Source organism: Gasterosteus aculeatus, chromosome 9, assembly GCF_964276395.1.
Source record: "Gasterosteus aculeatus chromosome 9, fGasAcu3.hap1.1, whole genome shotgun sequence".
Taxonomy (NCBI): domain Eukaryota; kingdom Metazoa; phylum Chordata; class Actinopteri; order Perciformes; family Gasterosteidae; genus Gasterosteus; species Gasterosteus aculeatus.
In genome coordinates, this window is record NC_135696.1 from 7,980,977 (window position 1) to 7,992,043 (window position 11,067).

At 42.6% G+C, this 11,067-nt stretch overlaps 3 protein-coding genes across 5 annotated transcripts in view; 2 read left to right on the forward strand and 1 right to left on the reverse strand.

Moving 5' to 3' along the window:
• Positions 1-293, reverse strand: part of mcoln1a (mucolipin TRP cation channel 1a) — a 12,704-nt gene extending 12,411 nt beyond the window's left edge. The window contains exon 1 of the mRNA XM_040187247.2: positions 5-293. Coding sequence (XP_040043181.2) covers positions 5-35 — 31 coding nt within the window. The 5' untranslated portion in view covers positions 36-293. The remainder of the gene's footprint in view (positions 1-4) is intronic.
• A 2,056-nt stretch (positions 294-2,349) lies between these two features.
• On the forward strand, positions 2,350-5,826 carry LOC120825856 (N-acetylmuramoyl-L-alanine amidase). Its single transcript, XM_040187704.2, has 4 exons — positions 2,350-2,554; positions 3,298-4,158; positions 4,608-4,818; positions 5,108-5,826. The coding sequence occupies exons 1-4, from the start codon at positions 2,482-2,484 to the stop codon at positions 5,409-5,411; spliced, it is 1,449 nt and encodes a 482-aa protein (XP_040043638.2). The 5' UTR covers positions 2,350-2,481; the 3' UTR covers positions 5,412-5,826.
• A 2,640-nt stretch (positions 5,827-8,466) lies between these two features.
• LOC120824743 (lysozyme g) lies at positions 8,467-11,060 on the forward strand. Of its 3 annotated transcripts, none has more exons than XM_040185752.2 (5): positions 8,467-9,004; positions 9,529-9,609; positions 9,824-10,020; positions 10,091-10,241; positions 10,320-11,060. In XM_040185752.2, the coding sequence occupies exons 1-5, from the start codon at positions 9,001-9,003 to the stop codon at positions 10,454-10,456; spliced, it is 570 nt and encodes a 189-aa protein (XP_040041686.2). In that variant the 5' UTR covers positions 8,467-9,000; the 3' UTR covers positions 10,457-11,060. The 3 variants fall into 3 exon arrangements, with proteins under 3 accessions (XP_040041686.2, XP_077936513.1, XP_040041688.2); XM_078080387.1 differs by having other exon boundaries at positions 8,670-9,004; positions 9,529-9,582; XM_040185754.2 differs by lacking the exon at positions 9,529-9,609 and having other exon boundaries at positions 8,920-9,004.
• The last annotated feature ends 7 nt before the right edge of the window (positions 11,061-11,067 follow it).

Consider the following 11,067-nt stretch of genomic DNA (forward strand, 5'->3'; position numbering starts at 1 on the left):
TTACCCGTGAAGTCCTCGTGTTTTGTCGCAGCCATGTCCTTTTAATAAAGCTGCAGCTACGGTTGAGAGTAGCCCGTGTTTTCACTTTACCGAGCGCTCTCACGGCAGCTCGATCAGAACGGCTTTCTTCCTGTTTCTACCGGTCATGTGACCGACTCCACGTGACCGCGTAGCTCCGCCCACACCTTTCCGCACGCCACTGATTCGACGTTAAAGCACAGTTTAAAGCACAGTTTAAAGCGCGGTTTAGCAGCGTGCGGTTGAGGTCCGTGCAAGGTGTGTCTCACTATGCAGCCGAACAATTTGTATTTATTCAAATTACAGACTTTTAAACTCAAATGTGTATATTCTCCTTGAATGGATGCGATTGCCATTTTCAATGTTCTGTATTTAGTACAAATCCCGATGCCAATTAAAAAAAGTTGTTCTTGTTATCAAAATAATAAACTATGGGAAAGCAACCTTTGCAAAGATTTGAGCTAAAAAAAATTCATGTAAATGATGAGTTATAAATATTTTCTAATATTCAAACTAGTTGAATGCAGATAGCGTTCATTGCATCATCGTTGTCTGTCTCTGGAAATGAAAAACGGCATTATGAAATAAAAGACTCTGGAAATGAAACGTGGCATTATGAAATAAAAGTACCATGAAATGAAAAGTGGCATTATGAAATAAAAGTACCATGAAATAATTAAATGTATTTAATATTTATGTATTTATTGCCTCATTTATTTATTTCATGATGTATTTCAAATGCATATTTCATGTATTTATGTATTTATTCATTTATTTAATTTTGACTAAAACGGCATTCCATAGAAGTCGGAATCGCGGGAGTTGTGTTCGCGGTCCCTTTCATCTTTGCCGCCGCGGAGATTGACGGTTCCCTGCCACCCAGAGACGAGTCCAGGGCTCCCGATAACGAGTGCGGACTAAAGGTAGACTTATGGTGAAGTAGCCCAACTTTGTGCTATTTAGCAGCAAGCTACAGAGAAGTATAACTCTGTCTGGATTGGATTGATTTTTCGTTGCTACCAGCTAGAACCAAGAAACTTTTTTGGCTAGCCTATTTCATTTGATAATTTGTGGACTCAGAGAACAGAATTTGAGGATTTTTGCTCTGGACTAAGCCGTAAGGCTGTTGGACATTTCCACTGGAAATAAGGTATTTTTCTTATTGTTTAGAATGAAGCATTTTTCTGTTTAAAGCAATTACTGAGTGTGGGGACACTGGTCAGTGACATTTATTGTGTACTGTCTTTGGTCACTGCTGTTAATTTCCTGTCATGTCTTCCTGTGATGAAACTATATTATTCAATCTACAACTGCAACCGTGAAGAGTGATTTAGGCAGCCTGATCTCCAAAACCTGTTTGTAAAAAAATCTTGAACATACAAATTCGTAGTGATACATACGAAATAAATACGGACTGCAACTGATGATGTCACCCTATTCAAAGTGAACGGGGACCTGCACCCCGTAAACACACTTTGTGAAGTCTAACCATGTAAAATAAACGTGTTATGATTGCATTTTTAACGAGAAATCAATGTTAACTTGTAAGAATAGAATACTAACCCTAACCCCCTCAAAAAATCCAACATGGCGGAGAGACGTTCACTCAAGAATCCGTCATGGTTTACTCAAGGGGCGTGGTTAACCCCCGCAGTTCGTATGTATTGTTACGAATTTGTATGTTCAAGATTTTCGTATACATTTTTACGAACAGGTTTTGGAGATCACGTTGGATTTAGGGTAACCAACACCTTCCTATATACTTTGTATTTGTTTGTTTATTTTTCTTTGTGCAATTAGATTAATAAATCATTATTGATTTTCATTGTTCAAATGATGTGCTGATACTGTGCAGTTCTTTAGGCTTCTCTGAAGTAGGGGCGTCTCATCCTCTGTCAGTATATGGTAGTAGAGGAAAATATCGGGTAAGTTGCACATATAAACGCTGATGCCTGTATTTTGTCCCTTAGGTCACCATCGTGACATTTACAAATCCTAGGGCCGAAACTATTCACTACACATCGGCAGGTTAGGCTTGAGACTAGTAGGCCTGGGGTTTAGGGACTGAGATCCTTTTTTATCTCCAGCCATTCAGGGAAGACTTACTTACCCCTACCAAGCAGACGGTGAACCCGTTCGCTACATTTTATGTTACAAAAGAAGCTGAAAGAGGTTGTGTGACAGTGAAAATAGAAAAAGCACTTATTTGTAACTTGTGGGGCCACAACTTTGTTTTGCTCATGGCACAGACTTCTGAATCAATATTTGTAGACATCAGTGTACAAAGGGTACATTCCCCTATCAGGACACAACACTCCAGTCACGTGTACACGTACACAAATACACCTACAACTCTTCCCGGAGGTTCTTTTGGAGCACAGCTGTGCTTTTCAGCTTTCTTCCAATAGTCGGGAGGAACCTTAATCATTTCGCTTTGAACAGGCAACAAGCACGAGATGCAACATGACTTTATTTGGACTGTTGTTTTTTGTTCTGGCTTCATGCTACTTCTTTACTGTCTATAGCAGCCCGAGAGGTAGGTTCCATTACTTAAAATATGTCAACATTTATGTAACTATGTAATTATTATGCACAATGGTTTATTTTTAGTATGCTGATAAGTGTATGCCTTCTGAACACGCTGTCGTGTTGTGGTTCACTACTTCCTTGAAATCTGTAATCTTTCATTCAAGAAAGTACTTTTATTGTGGAGAATTACTTAATAAATGAATTAATAATTATTTTTATTTCCATTCTATTTCCATGGTTGTGTCCTTGTGAGACTGTCCGAAGAAGAAATGGCGGCATGACAAAGGTCATTTTAAGCCAAACTAAAATGTTTTCCTAACGGGAACCAGAACTTGATATAAAGGTGTAGGATGTAAAAAAAAAAAGTATAGCAAAGTTATTTTGTTAATTTCTGCTTCAGGTAGATTCTAAAGGGAGAGGAGGGCGTTTGTATGTCTGTTTCTTGGTGTGATTTATATCAGCCTGTTGTAGAATGTGCTGAGACTCATGGAGTTATCACTTTTGTTATGGATGTCTGAGAACACGCAGCATCATCTAAAATATTTGTGTTTATTTAATATAATTCAAGGGCATAGATGTTGAAACTTGGGTACATTACCTCAAATGTATATGCCTTGACTCTTTTATTCATTACCTGTGAAACAAATTTACCAACTCAACTTTTTTGTTCGAGAAATTATAATTGTAGGAGGGGGGTAGGAAGTCGGAGTTCCTTCACTGAGTTGTTGTCGTACTGCAATGTTCTTTCAGCTTTCCACCTGCGCAACATGGACAGCTTCATACGAGCCGTGGAGCAGGTGGAGGACTCCAACCACGGCCTGTCCCCCCTGTCTCTGGTCCGGGCCCTGCGGAGGACCGCCGGCCACGACGACGTAATGACCATCCATTATTTGGGCGCCTTAAATAACCTAACTGATGCTGAGGTCTTGGAGACGGCCATCGTCAACGCCTCGTCCTTTAGCTTCTTTGACAAGGCCATCCACCACTTCGTGACCAATTACGGGGAGGAACGAGGGGTGGTTCTGGCTCCAGATGGCACCACGATAGCCCTTGCGCCCTTATTGCTGGGAATCGAATCAGGACTGAAAGCCAGGACGGAGGGGACGCCGGCTGAGGGTGTCTTCGCTCTCACTTTAGGCAGGACGCTGGGCCTGTCCTTCCTCAGCCTCAAGGACTTTCCGCCATCTTTTCGACTGGGGCCCAACGGGTGCTGGGACAGCGTGGACCACCCTAAGTTGTTCAAGCTGTCCAGGCCGCCCACACTGGCCACTGATGCTGTTATTAACGGGGGGATGGACGGAGCCATACTGGGCACGGACCTCGGCAGCCTGCCTGCATCCGAGGAGCCGCCGGCCCTCAGTGGCGTTTTGAAAGGATACTATAGTTTCGTCCTTCGGGAAGGGCGGGGGCTTGATGCGGTGACACGCCACATCAGCCCCAGACGAAGGGAGATCTCTAGATCCATTCTGGAGCCACTGGGCCTTCACAGCCAGGTGATGGAGACGCTAGCATTGGTCTGGCGGTTAGAGAAGACAGAGTGGATTGCGTTCGACCCTGGAGTAGCGACGGCGGTGAAGGACGGACTTGAGGCGTTTGTGCACAAGTACTGGGGTGAGCCACGGAATGATCAAAAAGTAACCTATGGTAGAAGAATTCCCAAACCTCATGTTACTCTGAAAGAGAGGACTCATTGGGTTTAGATTCACAAACACACCATATGAATGCTGGAGTTGTTCTTTTTCTGCTGCATGGATGGATAGGTAAAATAATTATTGTTTCATTTTTCTATTAAAACGTTGACTGACATACATTTTGTGGATTTTCGCAGTTGTGAAAGGAGCATGTGGGTGTTTTCTGTGAAGAAACTATGAGTTAATAGCATCCGTCCTTCTTAACTAAATACAGAAAATATATGCATATATTTACACTGATATATTTAGATTAGAGTCTAGAGCCCGACCGGATATTAACTTAATCTTAGACCCCAAGTTCTTAAACATAAGCTTGTGTGTGTGGCGGGTTTAGTATCATAACGTCATCCTCTCTCCTCCTCCCGTCAGACTGCCCTCAAATCATCCCTCGCTGTCAGTGGAGGGCTAAAGCCCACCAGGGTACACCCATCCCACTGTCCATTCCCCTCCAGTTCCTCTATGTTCACCACACCTATGAGCCATCCTCACCCTGTCTAACCTTCCCAAACTGCTCTCGGGACATGAGAGCCATGCAGCGTTTCCACCAGGAAGATCGTGGTTGGGAGGACATCGGATACAGGTAACAGACAGTCTGACAGTCTGTAAGTAGGCGTATTTGTTTGATTTGCTGAGAGTGATAGATTACAGGACTGATTGAGGCAGGTGGTAATCGGCCTATAGTTTAGCATGAAGACGCTGTGGAAAAAATCAGGCCTAACTCACTCCTAAAATATCTAATCTAATCAGGCTAATCTATTCCATTAAGTAGTGACAATTACCTCCATTTAATATGAGCAGTGTTTTTCCCAAGAATACTTTTCATGTCGTTACAAAATTAATCAACATCAACAACATTGTTGCACCCTCAGCTTCGTCGTCGGCTCCGACGGCTACGTGTACGAAGGCCGGGGCTGGAAACACCTCGGCAGACACACCCGAGGGCACAACGCCATTGGGTACGGCGTGTCCATCATCGGTAACTACACCGCCACCCTGCCGTCTCGCCACGCCGCCGACCTGCTGCGCCATCGTCTAGTCCGATGTGCGGTAGATGGAGGATGGCTGGCTGCCAACTTCACCATCCAAGGCCACAGGCAGGCGGTGAACTACACCTCCTGCCCCGGAGACGCCCTCTTCTCAGAAATAAGAGGCTGGGAACACTTTGGGGAATGAGCGGCGCCCCCGAGCAAGGCCCGTGTCCTCAAACGTCACAATGGCTCGAAAGAGTACGACAACTGCCCCCAATGTGGCTTTTTATTTTTCAATGAGTTTTATAGTACAAAATGGCTGTTGGATGGGCAGTTTAGTTTGAATTTCAATTATTTTTACGTAGATGCCATTTATATTCACCTCTTTCACGGACGGAATTAAATGATACAAATGATGAGGCTCATTGGGTTTGGGTCCCCTGAAAGGGCCGTGCGACTAACGATGTCAATGTGCACACTGTCTTTGATTCAGTGTGAACCAAAGACACAAACACAATCAGGAGGTCATGTTTAAGGATCGCTTAGACTTTTAAAAATCGGAACATCTTGTCAGGGTGAGCAGTAGCGTTTTAGAGCTTCAATAAAGCATATACACATGATGGTATTGTGCTGGTAGTTGTTCAGTTCAGTAAATCAGTTTCATGAGGTAAAATGTCTCAATTGTTAAATGTTCATTCCGATGATGATTTGAAGACCTGCAGTGAAGAAGAACAAAACATACAGTGAAATCAAATTTTAAAAAGTGGTTTAAAAGCATGCAGGAAAGTTCTTTTAGAGTCTGCTGAGTGTACTTCTCACTAATCGGAAACACAACAAGGTTTCACACAGTAAATACGAGCCAGCAAAGTAAATAGAGCACTTACGTATCCACACACAATGACAAATGAATGAATCACGCAAGCTCAGTCAAGTCGCACAACTGCCTAACTAATCGGAGGGGCTAAAACTGATTAATTTCATTATAGATTGATATGGCGTATTTCCTAAATGAACAAATTATCCTTATTACTTTGTCAAGTTTCAGACAATTTCCCACAAAAAGCTCTTAAAACCTATGATGAAGTCTCATACGTTTCTTTTTTCAGACATTCATTTCCTGACCAACAGATATACCGATATACATTTATTTTAATTTTTTTACTTTTTATACAATCCACTTTTCATCACACGCTGACACTAAATAACCCGACCTGCAGGTGCACATGTGCTGCTGAACTCAGACTGTTTACTTTGTAGAGGTCATCGTACGATGGTAAGATGCAGCAGACGAGGAACAGGAGTAAAAAACAAGTATACTACAGCACACAGCCGAAGCTTCACATTGAGGCTGCTGAGTCCTTTGTAATATTTGACTTATGGAATGAGCCATCAAACGCGCATAAACACAAGTATAGACTGGGATTCGGACCCTGTTTGGGAAATCTGTAAAGTGGGTTATAATGACATCAGCACCATTTGCAGGTTGCTTTGTTATGTTTTTATTAATATAATAAATAAATCACTATTAAACGGTTTTGGCTATTCACCAGAATTACATGTTGCATTGGAGAAAGAAATATATATTTTAAATTATTCATATTATATAAAATGTAGATAATTCATACTTTATGTAATATTTATATCATATATATATATATTTATAAGAAAACAAAAAAAAACACACAATTGTGACTGTTCATTTCTAGATGTTTGTCCGTGACAGGATCACTCACGATCAAGTCTGAACAAAACTTCCTAACAGCTGTCAGCTTGCCGGGCCACTCATCACTCTCTTTTAGGCCAGACTTCAAATCCCACTTTTAATGACTAAAACAATATACTGAGGATCATTGGATGCTGTAAAAGTAAAGTACCCTGAACCAGTTCACATCTCCAGTAGATTGCCACATCCAGTAGTGTTGAACACCAAAACACCACTCCCTCCGAGTGACAAAAGCAAGATCGCTGCAGTTAACCCATTTCAAATCGGTCAGTGTCAAATGTATGTAATAAGAAATAAGTTTGACTTGAGAATGTATTAAAGACAGAAAACACCTGGTCCAGTCAATGAACATACTTTATTATATATGTTACGACCCCCTGGACGGTCTAGGGGTGCGGGGACCATAAACATATAGGCAGAGCCTGGTCAGTTGTAAAAGGGTAGGATTTATTTGCAACCAGAGGAAAACAGGCACGTGACAACAAACAAAAGGAGGGTGGATGAGGGTGCTGTGAAAGACCAACTAAGTAAAATAAAAGAGATCCCCAAAAGGAGGACTATGCCTGAACATACGTTGAAACAAACAGTAGGCGCTTTCCAGGAAAAACACAAAGAGCACAGCACCCACTACACCTATGACACTAACAAACAAAGAACTACGTGTGGTGAAATCAGTGTAAACTCTGGCCCTACCTCACCCCCTCTTGTCAGATCCGTGCTGGCAAAAACACAGACCCAAAACACAGTACTCTACGTAGGTGCACTCAATCACAAACACAACAGGCACACAAGTCCACTGGCCAAGACAAGCTGCCTCGAGCCACTGGTGGGCTCTCCTTAAGTGCTGGAGGTAAGGCTGAGATGGTGACCTGCCATTGGGCGCGCTGGGACAGGGTGGACCAATGGGTGGAGCTGGAGTGAACCTGTGGTGCTCCACCGAAACCAGGAAGTAGGCGGGGCTTCAGCCCACAGGGCCGCACAGCCTACTTGGTACAGACAGGAAAGAAATACAGACCACGGTGACAGCCGTAACATATGTATATAATATTAACGATAAAATGCAACAGTTTACAGATCAGATCAATACAGGAATGCAGTTTTAAGACCCTTCCGTATCGGTAAATACGGAATTCATTCAAGAGGTTTCCTTCTGTGTAATAAATGCAGAAATCATGCTCTATTGGGGAAATGAGTTAATTGGGTGTATCGTGTAAGCCTTCTGGATGTGACCTCTTACCTCTAATTGACAGTAAACTTTGAACCAGAAAACAGAGAATAGAAGTTACTGTATTGCTGGACAGCAGGTTGATGTCTGTCTTGTTCGGAAGGTTGGCTATTTGTGATTAATTATGTTTTTATTTATTTATTTTGTAGCAAGTCAGACACTACCTTAGTTATTGACGTATTTATTCCTATTAGATTTAATAATTTGTTTGCATCACTTATGACAGAAAGGGTGCAGCTTACGCCTGTAAGTTAGTTTGTGTCTAACCGAGAGACACAACGGGTCATCAGACCTGAAGCAGCGCTGGAAGCCGCAGTCATCCAGACGCGCTTCCTGGAGGAGTCGGTGAAAACGAAGCTGTGTGCGGCGACGGATGACGTCACGGACCCGAACACTACGCCGTTTGCGGTTCCGACGTGTGTGTAATTCACACAACAAATAAAGAGCAGACATGTATTGCCACGGTGGAAACGATAACTGTCTTTATGGAGACACGTAACGGAGATAAGCCACGCCCCCTTCCAGGCGCGAATGAAGCGAAATAACCCGCTTTACTCGCGCGAGTAAACTTGCAAAAATGTCCTTGCAACAGCACTCGTGGATGTGCCGACCTGGAGGAGTTGAACAACGTGTGCTACTGTAGGGTGAAGAAATCGCCTCTTGCTCCCACTAAAGCAAACACTAGTGGTTGAGAGGCAGCTCCTGCACCACATCATGTCGCAAACCATTTCATTAAAACCAGTTGGTCCTGCTCATCTGTGCTGCCATAAATACGGAAGTGTCTGAAGACAGGAACATCAAGCTCACGAACGCTCACTTCTCAAGGAGACTATTAGAAGAGGAAATATGGGTGGGTACTGTTGTTTTTCTACTGTTTGACTCTGCGTTGTATTATTTGTCATATTCTCCAGGCACTTTTGTAGCTTGCTCACTATATGTGCTCTTCATAGCCAGACACAGAAGGCTCTTTTTTTTAAGATGTGTTGTGTAGTTGGAAAGTTCCGTCTAGCCATCGTTTTGGGACAACCCTTCTTTTCCACTGCAGGCTTTCGTCTTGTTCGCTGTCTCTTCTCCATCTTTCAGGATTGTGATGAGAACACCTGAGCCAGCTGTGGCTCCACCTGATCATTGGATCATTGATGGGCTCTTTCCTTGGCTCAGCTTTAGTTTAGTTTTTGCTGACAATCCCACATGTCCACACACGCTGACATCAATGATCACTGATCCCACATTTTAGTTTAGTTTACTTCATGTGTTGTTCAAATAAATATTTTTCTTTTTTTGAGAAAAGGCCCAATCCGTACGGGAAACTTTGAAGCTGGAACCAATCCATGTCAGGTGTGTCGATAACTAACTTTATGAACTAATCATCAGCACGTTATGGAGACATCATGAAGGTTCCAACTACTGGAGCGTCGCTGCAAACTGGTAAGCAGGACAAGCTGACCTACGCAGGTAAACGCTTAGAAAAAGCTTCATCCATCTATCTCTATGTACAGAATGTAACAAAAAAATATATATATATATATATAAATAAAACATCGATTCTCTTGTTTTGGTGCTCTGTAATGCTCCAGACATCATGTAGGGATGTGCCGTACATCACTACACCACTCATTCTATATCTATTGGCGTGCATGTAAGCGCGCCACTGCACTTTTCTCTAAAGGTGAGAAGGCGTCACATACCCTGGCACAGACGGATAAGAACAGAATGGAAAAGTACAGGTCTAAAATAAACACAGTGGGAGCAAAGTATGGAATCGATCCATCTCTCATTGCTGCCATCATCTCCAGAGAGACCAGGGCTGGAAATTGCTTACAAGGAGGCTGGGGAGACGGCGACAATGCCTGGGGACTGATGCAGGTTGTAAAGTATTTTTTTGTTTTACATCCTCTTAATAGAGCAACAGTGTTAATTATTGACATATCTTTAGGTTGACGTCAATCCAAATGGAGGTGGACACACTAAACGCGGTGACTGGGACAGTGAGGAACATCTCTCCCAAGCCGCAGAGATCTTGGTTCATTTTATCGGACGCATCCGCAACAAATTTCCCAGCTGGAGCGCAGAGCAGCAGCTCAAAGGTGTGTTTTTATTGAATTAGTAGATTCCGACATGCAGCCGCTCTCGTCACAACTTCTTATTGGCGTTTGTCTCCTCAGGTGGGATAGCTGCCTACAACATGGGAGATGGAAACGTTCATTCCTATGATCAAGTTGATGCCAACACGACAGGAAGAGACTACTCCAATGACGTTGTGGCCAGAGCGCAGTGGTACAAAAACAATGCAGGCTTTTGAAACCTGGAACATTGCTCAACAGAAATATCCCCCAAAAATCAAAATCTACCACATGTTCTGTGTTAAAGCCTGAGAGAAATAAACATAACGCAAAGTAAGCAAACCATCTTGATGTGCTGATGTGATTGTCTTTAGTTTTAATGACCTGAAACTTTTATTTTCATTGGCTTTGTTTTATCAAATTGGTGTTGTGGTATTCGTTTGTGCTTTGTGGTGAGTCACACCCTGAGTTGTCATGTCCCACTCACTGTTTAATTATGTAGACAACTGCAGAAAATAATCTCCTCAATTTGTTGGACACTTTTCTTTGTAAAGCATTAAAGACCTGAGAACATTGAGTTGATGGAGGATACCTGTTTACACCTTTTTAATGCACATCACGGATCTACAGAGGCTCCATCTGAATTCTGGGTGTTACTGTTTAATTGTCCTGCAGACGAAGGACTCACCTGGACATGAAAATCAAAGTATTTGGTCTGATGTTATGAAAGTGAACAACACAAGTGATCTGATTAATGTTCATGGTAAAGTTGCCTTGGCAGATTTCATTGCTTAATCTGCTAAATATTAATCTATTAAATTCTAGCAAGGCATACAAATGCAACTGGTGT